Source organism: Pongo pygmaeus, chromosome 9, assembly GCF_028885625.2.
Source record: "Pongo pygmaeus isolate AG05252 chromosome 9, NHGRI_mPonPyg2-v2.0_pri, whole genome shotgun sequence".
NCBI classification, from domain to species: domain Eukaryota; kingdom Metazoa; phylum Chordata; class Mammalia; order Primates; family Hominidae; genus Pongo; species Pongo pygmaeus.
Window position 1 is genome coordinate 61,059 of NC_072382.2, and position 13,239 is coordinate 74,297.

General features: G+C 56.9%; 2 protein-coding genes across 4 annotated transcripts; one reads left to right on the plus strand and one right to left on the minus strand.

Moving 5' to 3' along the window:
- Nucleotides 1–689: 689 nt before the first annotated feature.
- Nucleotides 690–5,259, minus strand: BET1L (Bet1 golgi vesicular membrane trafficking protein like). Its single transcript, XM_054437628.2, has 4 exons — nt 5,052–5,259; nt 3,712–3,803; nt 3,371–3,427; nt 690–3,229 (listed from the first exon to the last, which is right to left on the minus strand). The coding sequence occupies exons 1-4, from the start codon at nt 5,068–5,070 to the stop codon at nt 3,062–3,064; spliced, it is 336 nt and encodes a 111-aa protein (XP_054293603.1). The 5' UTR covers nt 5,071–5,259; the 3' UTR covers nt 690–3,061.
- Nucleotides 5,231–12,913, plus strand: RIC8A (RIC8 guanine nucleotide exchange factor A). Of its 3 annotated transcripts, none has more exons than XM_054437612.2 (10): nt 5,231–6,682; nt 7,016–7,063; nt 7,152–7,742; nt 8,312–8,403; nt 8,989–9,139; nt 10,206–10,301; nt 10,405–10,549; nt 10,627–10,771; nt 11,089–11,208; nt 12,020–12,913. In XM_054437612.2, exons 1-10 carry the CDS (start codon nt 6,599–6,601, stop codon nt 12,138–12,140), a joined length of 1,593 nt encoding a protein of 530 aa, XP_054293587.1. In that variant the 5' UTR covers nt 5,231–6,598; the 3' UTR covers nt 12,141–12,913. The 3 variants fall into 3 exon arrangements, 2 of the variants coding, with proteins under 2 accessions (XP_054293587.1, XP_054293586.1); XM_054437611.2 differs by having other exon boundaries at nt 6,512–6,682; nt 7,004–7,063; XR_008492251.2 differs by having other exon boundaries at nt 6,555–6,682; nt 7,004–7,063; nt 11,089–11,287; nt 12,020–12,149.
- Nucleotides 12,914–13,239: the final 326 nt, after the last annotated feature.

Consider the following 13,239-nt stretch of genomic DNA (forward strand, 5'->3'; position numbering starts at 1 on the left):
TGTCTCAGTGTAAAGCCGATTATTCGTTCTATTCTAAGATAGGAGAAAACCACCCTGTGGCTAGAGACGAAATATGCTAGCGGTGATACTGCTCTGTTACTCTTTGCTACACTAAAATGTTTGGGTAAAGAGAAACCTAAATCTAGCCTACGTGCATATCCGGGCACAGTACCTTCCCTTGAACTTATTTATGATGCAGACTCCTTTACTCACATGTTTTCCTTCTGACCTTCTCCCCACCATCACCGTGCTCCCTGTTCTCCTTGCCAAGATAGTGAAAACAGTCATCAATAAATACTGAGGGAACCTGGAGACCGGCGCCGGTGCGGGTCCTCGCACGCTGAGTGTGCCGGTCCCCTGGGCCCACTGTTCTTTCTCTATAATTTGTCTCTGTGTCTTCTTTCTTTCCTCAGTCTCTCGTCCCACCTGACGAGAAATACCCACAGGTATGGAGAGGCAGACCCCTTTCAGGTGAGTCTGTGGCTGCTCTGCCCAAAGTCAACCCTGATGGGGTGAATACAGGAAGGGGCAGGGTTTACAGCACCAGTGCCCAATGCCAGCCACGGGGTGAATGAGGGAAGGGGCAGGGTTTACAGCACCAGTGCTCATGGCCAGCCTGTGGACCAGGGTGAGCTCCAGACAAAATTCCCTCAAATCCCAAGGAAATGAGGACGACAGAGACCATGTGATTAGTTCTTCATGAGGTTATGTTTACTACAAATTTTTATTGTTAACGTTTCTCATTCTGAAATTATGGGATACGGCCTAGCAGTTTGTCCTCACTTGGCAAAGTGGGTAACCCTGGCTCTCACACTGAGCCCCCAAGAGTCCTTTTGGTTTTACTGGTGTCAGGGATTACAGTCAGCAAACCCCACTCGTTTACAGGGTCAGGTGTACAGGGCTGAGCTGGAGGGTTAGGGTCAGGGCCCCTCAGGAAACTCTGGTCTGGCACAGCAGCAGCAGGGATGCCACTCTCCCTTTGTGGAATCCTTCTTAATACAAGAGTGAGAAGCAGAAGAGCAAACCACAAAGGAAGTCCAGCTCAGACCCCAAAGTACCTGGGAGAGCTGCAAACAGCTGTGGAGATAGAGAGGCGGGGAGGGAACACAGTGACTGAGTCTCAGAGACAGCAAAGCACCTCTCCAGCGAAGGCCACTCTGAGATGCAGCCTAACTTCCTAGTTTGCATCAGCAAGATGAGCAGGCACCACCATGGAAAGAGCACCTGGGGTGTAGCTGGTTACCACAGCTCAGCCACATTCCCCAGAAATGGAGGTCAGCCCTCCATGGCCCAGGAAAATATGGGGGATGAAGGGTTGGCACCTGCAGTGACCAGATGGAGATACAATGCAGGCAGCTGCTACCATGCTTGGTGACCAGGGTACAAGCCCCTGATGAGCTTGCCATGGCAGCCAAGGACACTGGTGCCGGAGGAATGACAGGGGCCTGCAAAGGAACATCCGAGGAGGGGGAAGCAAGCTGGGAGCAAGACCAGCCCAGCTAGGTTTCAGGGCAACAGCAAATCCCCAGAGACATGGAGGCAGATGAGTCGACCTTGCTGGGTGAGAAGTGAGCTTGCACTGCATAGGGGAAAAAGAAGGTGGACCCCACTCCTCCAGGAGGCTGACAGTCTCAGCCAGGTACAATGGAGGGTCCAGGTCACAAGGAAGGGGGCTATGGTGAGCGTGCATGGAGAAAGGTGGGCTTGCTGTGTGGAAGGAAGGAGGGGAGGGGAAGGGTGAGCAAAGTGGGGCTGCAGGCACCAGGCTGTGGCTGATCTGTGGTCAGCCTGGAGCTCAGAGGCAGTTCTGGATTAACAGGACACATGGTGTGGCCACACAGGTGGGGGGACAGTGATCCCATAGTCCCCAGGGAGTGACTGGGAGGCAGAAGATTGAAACAGGACAGAGAAGGGCAAAGAAGCACATGGCTCATGCTTTAAAGGTGTTTTTATGCCAAGACAAGGGGGCGAGGACCTCATCTTGAGGTGGGAAGAAGTCGTTGCCCTGCCAGTCCAGTGGTTTGAACATGAGCCCAGCCCAGTGGACAGGGAAGGCCCAGGGAGAGGTGGGTAGAGAGGGCATCCTGCAGAGGCTGGGGACAAGGAGGATGGCACAGAACGCCATCACAGCCAGGGGAGTCTGGCAGGGCTTGGCGGAGGCGCCAAAGTTACCAGCAAGCTAGAAGGCAACAACTGATAGCCCTCACAGGAACCTTCTTGTGTAGACCCACAGAAGCTCCCTGGCCCTGCCTGCTTTGCCTGACTCTGAAATGCCAGACAGGCCCATTTCTAGGTCTGTTCTCCTGAAAATACATCTTTGGTGCTGGGTAGATCCTGAATCCTGAGAATACAAATTTCTGCTCCTGGATACACAGTCACATGACCCAGAAGGATCCCAGCCCAGTGGCTAGGCCAAGGCTGCAGTCCACTCCTTCATCCACCAACCCCAGTTCTCCCCAAGGGTCTCACTTCATCGTAGGCGCAGGTAACACAGCAGGGTGGCCGGCACTGGTCTGCCCATGCTCAGCAACCATGGCCAGGAGTTACTGCCATCTCCAGGCTGAGAAGCCTTCAGTCGGAGGAGATGACACCCACTTAGGGTTCACAGCCCCTTCCTGTCAGTTCCAGGAACTTTGGATCACAGACATGGCCTCACCCAGACAAGGACACGACTGTGGAGCCTTAAGATGTCAGAGTCCCAAGCACTAGAAGGGCTGCAAGCCACAAGTGGCCACTTCTGGGATTCAACAGTGGCTCTGCTCAGACCTGGCTCCTCCAGACAAGCTGTGGCCCCAGCTCTGCCTGGGTCTCTAGCACCTGGGGGACGGGGGAGGGGCTGGGCCTTGGTTTCCCCGAGAGTCCCTTCCACACATGGGACCAGCCAACATGAGCTCATCAGGTCACAGGCAGCCGCAGCCTCCTGCCACACAGGAAGAAGATTCCTGACCCACGATTATAATTGCAAAGGAGTATTTTGTAGGTAAGTCCTCTGGAGCCCAAGACACCAGGCAGGGAAGACCCTGGCTGCCCTTGGCACCCACAGACACCAGCTCCCACTGGCTCACGTCCTTGCTCTCGACAAGAAGTAGGAGAGGATGAAGAAGGCCACAATTAGACCCACGGCCATGCCACACAGAAGCTTCCGGTTGTCTCGTCCGGACCTTGCCATTGTGGAAAAGCGCTTCACGCTCCCTGTAAGCAGGCCGGTCATGCTTGTGAAATCCGAGTCCTAAGGGAGGAATCCCAGCAAGATCACACATAAGTGGTGATTTGACCACCCACCCGCACCAGTGCTGAAGGGGACACTGCAGGCTCTGCAGCAGGTAGTGCTAGGGCAGGGCACTGATTCACGCACACCGTGGGCCCTTACCATGCCATCCAGGTACCGGTTTTGATCCTCTGCATCCTTATCGATGTCCAGGGCAAGCTGTTCAGCAGACAGAGAGGGCAGGGTTGGGCCAGAGCAGACACATAATACAGCACTCACCCTCCCCAGACCACACAAACCCTGCCAACAACTCTGCCAGACACAGTGGGGCAGCAGCAGACAGAAAGGTCCAGGTGTCAGCTGGGGCCTCATGCAGGTGAGCACAACCACGAATCGGACGAGGATGGAAAACTGCCTGAAACTCCTCTGGGCCCTCTGCCTTCCTTCTGATCCCCATTCCCCAAAGGCACCAGGTGGAGGTAAGAGGACAGACCACCACTGACCGATTTGAGCCTGGTGACTTTGGAGGCCAGGCTGTCAGCCATTCGCTTATTCTCCCGGTCTAGAATCTCTTCCACAGCACCCGGGCTCTGAGCTGAGAAAAGAGAGGGGCTGAAGGGTTGCATCCATCGGTGAGCGCGGCCCCTGACCCCTCTCACTCCAACCACATCTGGGTGAGTCAGAAATCTAGGGGGCCCTGACCGAGGTTCCAGCAGGTTAATATTGCACATGAGACAGGCTGCATAAAGGACGATGTGTGTAAGGGCCTGTCATGTGAACACATGTCCTGTGTACACATCAAGGTGGGGATGGGCAAGCACAACCAGCACCTTCTGAGACTGTGTAGCAAAAACTGGACCCAGCCCTGGGGTGCTAGTATGATGTGACACTTGCAGCCAGGGAGGTCACTATCTGTGTATGTGGAGCCCATTCTTATAGAAAAAGAGTAAACTCTGCTAAGAGCATAGGAAAGACTTGGGAAAAGTACCCAGCAGGGCAGCAGAAAGGCTCCTGCAGGGACGACCTTTGAGCTGGGTCCTGAAGAGGTGGCAAGGAACCAGGACAGAACATTGGGAAGGCCCTTTACCGCACAGAAAATGGCTGAGCAAAGTTCCCAATTCCCTGAGATGGGAGCTGAGGTCGACCACGAGCGGGATCCTTGGTCTGCATCCCACATGGGGCTTCCTGCAACACCCACGGCAGAGTGCTTGCAGAGGCCTGGCCTGTGACAGGCTGGGCCAGGTGATAAGGAATTTCTGTCACATCAGGTGCGTGAGAACCACCTCCTCCCTAGTTTCAATGTAAGGAAGGGATGCCAGCGTCCTTCCAGCCACTTCATGTTTATCAATTCCTTTAATCATCCTAACAACTCAGAGGGACAGGCATCAATATCCCACTTTGCAGACAAGAACACGGGCTCCAGGAGGGGAAATGGGGCCACCGAGGCCCAAGTTAGTTAGTAAGAGTCCCGCTTGGACACCAGCGGAGCACAGCCTCTACTCCTAGGGCCTGGCCTCGGGACCTGTCGAATGCCGACTCCCGCTCACCCCGAACCCATGCAGAACGATCTCACAGTGGGCGGCGGGGAGTGGGGGGACCCCGCTGCTGCGCGACCCCTCGCTGGAGCTGCTGGGCCGCCACGCCCGCCTTCGGTCCTAGCGGCAGTGCCGGCCGAAACCCGGCCCTGCTCGGACCCGGAAGGATCCGAATCCGCCCCCCTGACAGGGTCCTCTCGGCCGAAGTCACCCCAGCTGGGCCAGAGGCAGGCGCACGCGGCTCTACAAGCAGCGGCGTCGGTTTCGGCCCGGCCCTGCCCCCAACGGCTACGCTCTCCCGCGCTCACCCCGAGCCCAGTCCGCCATCGTGCCCTGCCCCGGCTCCTCGACGCCGACACCGACGCGGCCGCAGCCGCCTCAGACGTGGCGCAGTCACGGGGAAATGGCTTCCGGCCCCGCCCCCAGCCAGCGATGGCCCCGCCCCCGCACCGACCACGCCCCTAGATGGCCCAGCCCCTTCCGCTTCGGTCTCGCTGACTTCCGGCTTAGGGCCGAGGGTGGGGAACCGCCGGGCGCGGAAGTGATGGGCATAGCTGTGACCTATTTTCAGCACTGTCGCCCAGACAGTGGCGCGATCTCAGCTCACTGCAGCCCCCGCCTGCCGGGCTCCCAAGGTGCTGGGATTACAGCACCACCGCGGATGTGACGTTTGTTGTTCCTCTGAACGTGGGGCGGGGCGGGGCCGTTTGCTTGCTCAGTGCCGAGACGATGGTGGTGGAAAGACGCTTCTGTGGGTTAGGTCCTAACGGTTAGGAAGGATTCACAGGCGGGTCATGAGGAAGGAGCAGGCCCCTCGGGCAGAAGCTCGCGAGAAGCGCTGAGTGTGGTGGGGGCAAGGGTGCCTCCTCTGTCAAGTGGAGATCGGCGCCTCGCTCGTGCCTGCGAGTGCGCGCCGCGTCGAATACAGGTGTACAGAAAGCACTACAGGAAAGTGAAGCAGGGAGAGAGACTGGGAGGCGGCGCGGGGACTGGGGGCCGTAGACGCCTTTGCTCCCGGGCACTTGTTAGAAGAGCGAGTGGACCGCGCTTCCTGTGCGTCACTGAATCCTCATGACGGCCACTAAAACGGACACGCAGGATCTTTGCTTTTCAAGAGGGAACTGAGTCCAGGCCAGACTGGGTTGCTCCCCTTTCTCTCGGCCCCTCACGGCCCTTCCACCTTTGCAAGTGCTGCTCCTTCTGCCTGGAGTGGCTCCTCCAGTCTTTTCCCGGCTCACTTCCCACCGTCCGGTGTCAGCAAAAACAGCACTTCCTCACAGCCCGTTGCAGCCCAGCAGTCGCCTTTTGCTTCTTTTGAAGCACAGCCCTGTGACCGCCTCGTGTCCTTTTGTTTTTCCTTGTCTCCCTTCCCCTCTGGAACATAAGCTCCACAAAGGCAGGGACCTGGGAATCCCGTTCGCCTGCATTCCCCAGCAAACGCCTAACGAACCCAATGGCCCAGGACTGAAAAGTCCTTTTCACTTCGGCTTTCCCCTGTACATCCCATCGGTTCTGTGGAGCTCGAGGGGCGTCACTGTGTGTGTGGCAAGGCACGGTGGGGGCTGAGATCCTTTCCTGTTGGAAATTCCGGCCCAAGAAGCGCGGGTCACAAGGAGAGGGGTCAGTTCGGTTCAGGGCGACTCAGCCCCCCGACTCGGGTCTTAAAACCTCCGAGCCGCCAGTGCTGCCTCAGTCCGCGCCCCCTTAAAGCGCCACCAGACGCCGCGCCCCGTCCCGGCCTCCCCCGCGCGCTGGCGCGGGGCTTTCTGGGCCAGGGCGGGGCCGGCGAACTGCTGCCCGGAACGGCTGAGGAAGGGCCCGTCCCGCCTTCCCCGCACCGGGTCCCGGGCGCGCCATGGAGCCCCGCACGGTTGCGGAAGCCGTGGAGACGGGGAAGGAGGATGTGATTATGGAAGCTCTGCGGTCGTACAACCAGGAGGTAAGCGGCCGCCTGAGGCCGGGGGGCGGGCACGGAGGGGGTGGGGCAGGGTCGTGCGCGGGTGGCAGGGAGGGTGTGGCTGAGGCAGGGGCTGTGTCAGCAAGCGTAGGGGACGCGGCGGGGTGCGGGGGGTAGGTCTGGGATGCAGTGTTGCGGGGAGAGTGGGGGTGCACCCGTTGGGTGGCAGGTGTGTAGGGATGGGGGCGAGTGCAGACCCTGCCGTCCGTTCTGAGCAGTGGCTGCTGCCTGAGTTAGAGGCCAATAGGCCGCCCGCCATCAGCGGACGCGGATCCTACCCCTCTGTGGATTTGAATTCACTAGTTCTCTCTGCAGCACTCCCAGAGCTTCACGTTTGATGATGCCCAACAGGAGGACCGGAAGGTGGGTGCTGGCCCAAGGGGTAAAGGGGCAGGGACGGGTGGCCCCAGGAAGAAGGGCCTGGTGGAGCCACTCTTCTCCCTGCCCACAGAGATTGGCGGAGCTGCTGGTCTCCGTCCTGGAACAGGGCTTGCCACCCTCCCACCGTGTCACCTGGCTGCAGAGTGTCCGAATCCTGTCCCGGGACCACAACTGCCTGGACCCGTTCACCAGCCGCCAGAGCCTGCAGGCGCTGGCCTGCTATGCTGACATCTCTGTCGCTGAGGGGTCCGTCCCAGAGTCCCCGGACATGGATGTTGTACTGGAGTCCCTCAAGTGCCTGTGCAACCTCGTGCTCAGCAGCCCTGTGGCACAGATGCTGGCAGCAGAGGCCCGCCTAGTGGTGAAGCTCACAGAGCGTGTGGGGCTGTACCGTGAGAGGAGCTTCCCCCACGATGTCCAGTTCTTTGACTTGCGGCTCCTCTTCCTGCTAACGGCACTCCGCACCGATGTGCGCCAGCAGCTGTTTCAGGAGCTGAAAGGAGTGCGTCTGCTAACTGACACACTGGAGCTGACGCTGGGGGTGACTCCTGAAGGGAACCCACCCAAGCTCCTTCCTTCCCAAGAGACTGAGCGGGCCATGGAGATCCTCAAAGTGCTCTTCAACATCACCCTCGACTCCATCAAGGGGGAGGTGGACGAGGTGAGCGCTGACCTTAACCCATGAATGGGTCTCAACTCAGCTCCAACATTTCCTGGACCTGCTTCCCACTGGGTACCTTCGGGTTTCTGGGTGTCAGACATGGAGAGGACAGGACCTCCCAGCCTGTTGGGACAAGGCCAAGGAGATGCCAGTTCTGGGCTGGGACCTCAGGAAAGGCTTCTGAGGGAAGTAGAGGCCCCTTCTGGCTCTTGCTGCCTGGCAGGAGGGCTGTGTGGTGTCCGGGGAGACTGTAAGAGATCCTCCACCATGAGGCTGGGAGTGGGGCTGAGACAGAGTGTGACTTCATCCCAAGGGTGTATGTTAACATTCCTAATCAGGGAAGTGCTCTGAGAAGATACTCATGGAGTTTTTAGGAAGATAGCGGTGGTCATCTTTTGCCCCCAGCCCTACCCAGAGTCACCTAGGAAGACCCCAGGGGACCAGGTATGCAGTACAGGAGGTGCACAGTCATTGCCACACAGTCCCGGAGTGCAACAGACAGTGGAGCCTCAGCAGGCAGCAGTGGGATGAGCGGGGCTCCTCACAGGAACCCTTCTTTCTGTGGTCAGGAAGACGCTGCCCTTTACCGACACCTGGGGACCCTTCTCCGGCACTGTGTGATGATTGCTACTGCTGGAGACCGCACAGAGGAGTTCCATGGGTGAGGATGGGGCTTTTTCTGGGAGGGAAGTGTGCCCACATGTCTAGATGGTCGTCCTCAACCCTGGCTGTGAACCAGAACCACCTGAGAGCCCAGGCCCCACCCTACAGGGTCTGACTTTGTCTGGGTGAGTGAGACGACATCAGTGTGTTTCCAGAGAATACTGGGTGCTTCTAATATGTAGCCAGGACAACAGCCATGAATTTGGGGGCAGGAATGTGCCAACTGGGCCTTGGGTAGTGGCAACAGTATGGTATTTACTAGGGCACATTGGTTCCTTGTCCCCATTTTTGGTCCACCTACCCCTAGGCTGGTCTGGGTTTCCAGAGATGGTCTGGCGCTTTGGCTCAGACAGAGTGGGGGAGGCAGGGTGTCTCAGTGCCTCCACTTCCCCAGGAGACCCCACTGTACAGCTGAGTGGCAGTGCCTCTCATATCAGTCCCTGCCCTTGGCTTTGGTCCCTAGCGCTGCCCCTTTGGGACTCAGATGCCAGCTCATGTAATGTGTGGTTCAGTGGGGGCACAAAGATTGCACCTGTGCTGAGGGATTAGCCCTTTTGAAACCCTCACCTCCATCTGTCCCCAGCCATGCAGTGAATCTCCTGGGGAACTTGCCCCTGAAGTGTCTGGATGTTCTCTTCACCCTGGAGCCACATGGAGACTCCGTGGAGTTCATGGGAGTGAATATGGATGTGATTCGTGCCCTCCTCATCTTCCTAGAGAAGCGTTTGCACCAGGTAGGCTGGGGATGGCTGTGCAGGCTCTCCCAGTGGCTCTGGCACTGGTTCTCGTGCACAGCTGTGGTCAGTGCTTCTACACTGTCCACACTGGTAAGTGGAGATCGTCTTGGTGGTGTGATATGGGCGATTCTTCCGGCTGTTCTGTGGTCCAGCCTGGCAAGAAGCCAGACCCTTCCTCCATGAGAAGCATGTGGACACCTTCCACATACTTGAAGGTTTCACTTCTTAAATCTTGGTGGATCTTTATTGAGTGGTCCTGAGAAGCCCCCCAGTCCCTGCTTTTAACTCTTAGACACAGGCAGCCCTTGATTACAAGCATAGCTGTCCCTCAGCATCCTGAGGAGACCCATAGGAACCTCAGATCAAAGCTTCCCTCTGATTCCTGTGACTGCACTACAGGGCATCTGGACAGCTGGGGCTCTAACCATCTTCCAGGAGCTTGCAGAAAGCAGGCTGGAATACAATAAACCGAGATTTAGTAGACCTCCTGGGAATCCACCTGCCTAAGCAAGGGACACACAAGGTGCCTGCGAGCCAGTCAGGATAGGGAGCTGGCATTGGACACACAGCTGGGGGGTTGTCTGTGCCCGTCGCTGCCACTGCTGGTGCTGGGGTCCAGGCACATTATGCTAGGAGGGTCAAGAACTCCCTGCTCTGTCCATGAAGTACACAGAGCGGGGATTTGGTTCTCGTTTCTTTTTGCCACCAACATCTGAGGGCAATGTGTGTGCCAGTCTAAAGCTTTAATTGCTTTGTGTTTTCTTCCCAGCTCTGGTTTATAGCTGAGGTAATTAGGCTTAAAGCAGTTATTTCTCCCAAGTCACAAAGCTTCCGAGTACCTCTGAGTTACGCTCTATCCCTGTCCTTTTCAAAAGTGACACAGACACCCACCACCCACTCTTGGCCTTCCGCTGACTAACTGCAGAGGAGCCTCTTCCCAAACCTCTGCCGCCAGGACCAGCTGCTGTGTATGTTGGTGGGAAGGGATGGTGGGGAGGTGTAACTCTGTGCCAGTCTCAAATTAGGCAGGGGCACAGTCCCGGTGACAGAGAATCTTCTACAGACACACAGGCTGAAGGAGAGTGTAGCTCCCGTGCTGAGCGTGCTGACTGAATGTGCCCGGATGCACCGCCCAGCCAGGAAGTTCCTGAAGGCCCAGGTATGAGGCTGAGGAGCTGGTGCTCCTGGGGGATGTGGTTTCGGCCCTGATCACAGACCCTTGGCTGCTCCGAGCCCAAGCTTAGGGATGGCCACCTCCCCAGGTGCTGCCCCCTCTGCGGGATGTGAGGACACGGCCTGAGGTTGGAGAGATGCTGCGGAACAAGCTTGTCCGCCTCATGACACACCTGGACACAGATGTGAAGAGGGTGGCTGCCGAGTTCTTGTTTGTCCTGTGCTCTGAGAGTGGTGAGTTAGGGAGACCCAGGTCCCAGCCCACCCCACCTCAGCCAGGCTTGCACACTGACCTCTGCCTTGCCCCTCAGTGCCCCGATTCATCAAGTACACGGGCTACGGGAATGCTGCTGGCCTTCTGGCTGCCAGGGGCCTCATGGCGGGAGGCCGGCCCGAGGGCCAGTACTCGGAGGATGAGGACACAGACACAGATGAGTACAAGGAAGCCAAGGCCAGGTGTGTGCCCCCAACACACTCTCGGGTCTCCACTCACGGCCCCCTAGTCCCTGCTTCCACCCCCATGTGGACCCCTGTAGGGTGGGAAAAGATGACAGATGGGCAAGACCTTCCAGAATCAAGCACCTGTTGCTAAGTGCTATCTGGGATACCAGAAGGTGGCAGATGGCAGGAGCTGGTTACCTGTGCCGCTTCTGGAGGGAGGCCTCTTCCTGCAGTTGCCTTGCCCACCTCACCCCACTGGGAAAACAGGTGGCTTGCCTCCTGTCCTGGAGAGTCACTAACGCATTCCCCACATTCCACCCACTGGGAAACAGCATAAACCCGGTGACCGGGAGGGTGGAGGAGAAGCCGCCTAACCCTATGGAGGGCATGACGGAGGAGCAAAAGGAGCACGAGGCCATGAAGCTGGTGACCATGTTTGACAAGCTCTCCAGGTGTGTGGCATGACGAGGAGGGGCCTGCAGCTGGGAGAAGGGAGAGCTGACCCACATCCTGTCTTGTGAGCCCCAGGAGGTAGGATCAGAGGAGAGCTTAGGATCCTGGTATTAGGTTGCATTGCTGATGTTTGAAATCACTTGCCCTGGAGGAAATCACCCAGGGGATGGGTATATTGAGATCAGTTTGTGCCCCTTTTACAGATGATAACTGAGGCCCAGAGAAATTAAGAGACTGTCTGAGGCTGGGCGTGGTAGCTCATGCCTATAATCCCAGCACTTTGGGAGGCTGAGGCAGGTGGATCCCAAGGTCAGGAGATCGAGACCATCCTGGGCAACATGGTGAAACCCTGTCTCTGCTAAAATACAAAAAAAAGTTAGCTGGGCGTGGTGGTGGGCGCCTGTAGTCCCAGCTACTTGGGAGGTTGAGGCAGGGGAATCACTTGAACCCGGGAGGCAGAGATTGCAGTGAGCTGAGATTGTGCCACCGCACTCCAGCCTGGCGACAGTGAGACTTCGTCTCAAAAAAAAAAAAAAAAAGAGACTATTGTCGCCAGATTTATTGGAGATGGCCCAGTGTCCAAATTAAGACCCTGCTTAAGGCCAATTTAGATGTTTAAATTAGGAAACTGCTTAAAGCCAGGAGGCAGCAGTTAGGGTTTGGGCCCAGTTAACAGAAGGTCCAACCAGGCTTCCCCAGTACATGGGAGTAGCCTACTTGGTAGAGAGGAAGGCAGCAGCCAGGGGTGAGCAGGACCCTGCCTGGCCAACTGGGCCCCTTCCCCAGCCCCATTGCACCTTTCCCCAACAGGAACAGAGTCATCCAGCCAATGGGGATGAGTCCCCGGGGTCATCTTACGTCCCTGCAGGATGCCATGTGCGAGACTATGGAGCAGCAGCTCTCCTCGGACCCTGACTCGGACCCTGACTGAGGATGGCAGCTCTTCTGCTCCCCCATCAGAACTGGTGCTGCTTCCAGAGACTTCCTTGGGGTTGCAACCTGGGGAAGCCACATCCCACTGGCTCCACACCCGCCCCCACTTTTCCATCTTAGAAACCCCTTCTCTTTACTTGCAAGGTTCTGTTCATGACTTGCTTCTGGTCCAGTTTCTTAACTCTGGACTGCAATGGTCTTCTTGTGCTAGAACTCAGGGCTCAGCCTTGAATTCCACAGACGAAGTACTTTCTTTCGTCTGCGCCAAGAGGAATGTGTTCAGAAGCTGCTGCCTGAGGGAAGGGGCTACCTGGGCACACAGAAGAGCATATGGGAGGGCAGGGGGTTGGGTGTGGGTGGTCACAAAGCAACCACATCTGGGATTGGCACGCTGGCAGAGCCAGTGTGTTGGGGCATGTGCTGCGCTTCCCAGGGAGAAAACCTGTCAGAACTTTCCATACGAATATGTCAGAACACACACTTCCAAGGTGTGTATGCTCTGTTGTTTCTGTCCTGTCTTCACTGAGCGCAGGGCTGGAGGCCTCTTAGACATTCTCCTTGGTCCTCGTTCAGCTGCCCACTGTAGTATCCACAGTGCCCGAGTTCTCTCTGGTTTTGGCAATTAAACCTCCTTCCTACTGGTTTAGACTACACTTACAACAAGGAAAATGCCCTTTGTGAGACCATAGATTGAGATTAATACCATATACCACATACCACACATAGCCACAGAAACATCATCTTGAAATAAAGAAGAGTTTTGGGCAAAAATGTTATGTGTGAATATATGTGTAAATTATCAAATAAAGGGGCCAGGCACAGTGGCTCATGCCTGTAATCCCAGCACTTTGGGAGGCCGAGGTGGGTGGATCACTTGAAGCCAGGAGTTTGAGACCAGCCTGGCCAACATAGCAAAACCTTGTCTCTATTACAAATATGCCCATGTGCTAAGCGTGGTGGGACACACCTGTAATCCCAGCTACCCAGGAGAATCGCTTAAACCCGGGAGGCGGAAGTTGCAGTGAGCTGAGATCATAACACTGCACTCCACCCTGAGCAACAGGGCGAGACTCAAAAAATAAAAAAGGAACATTAAC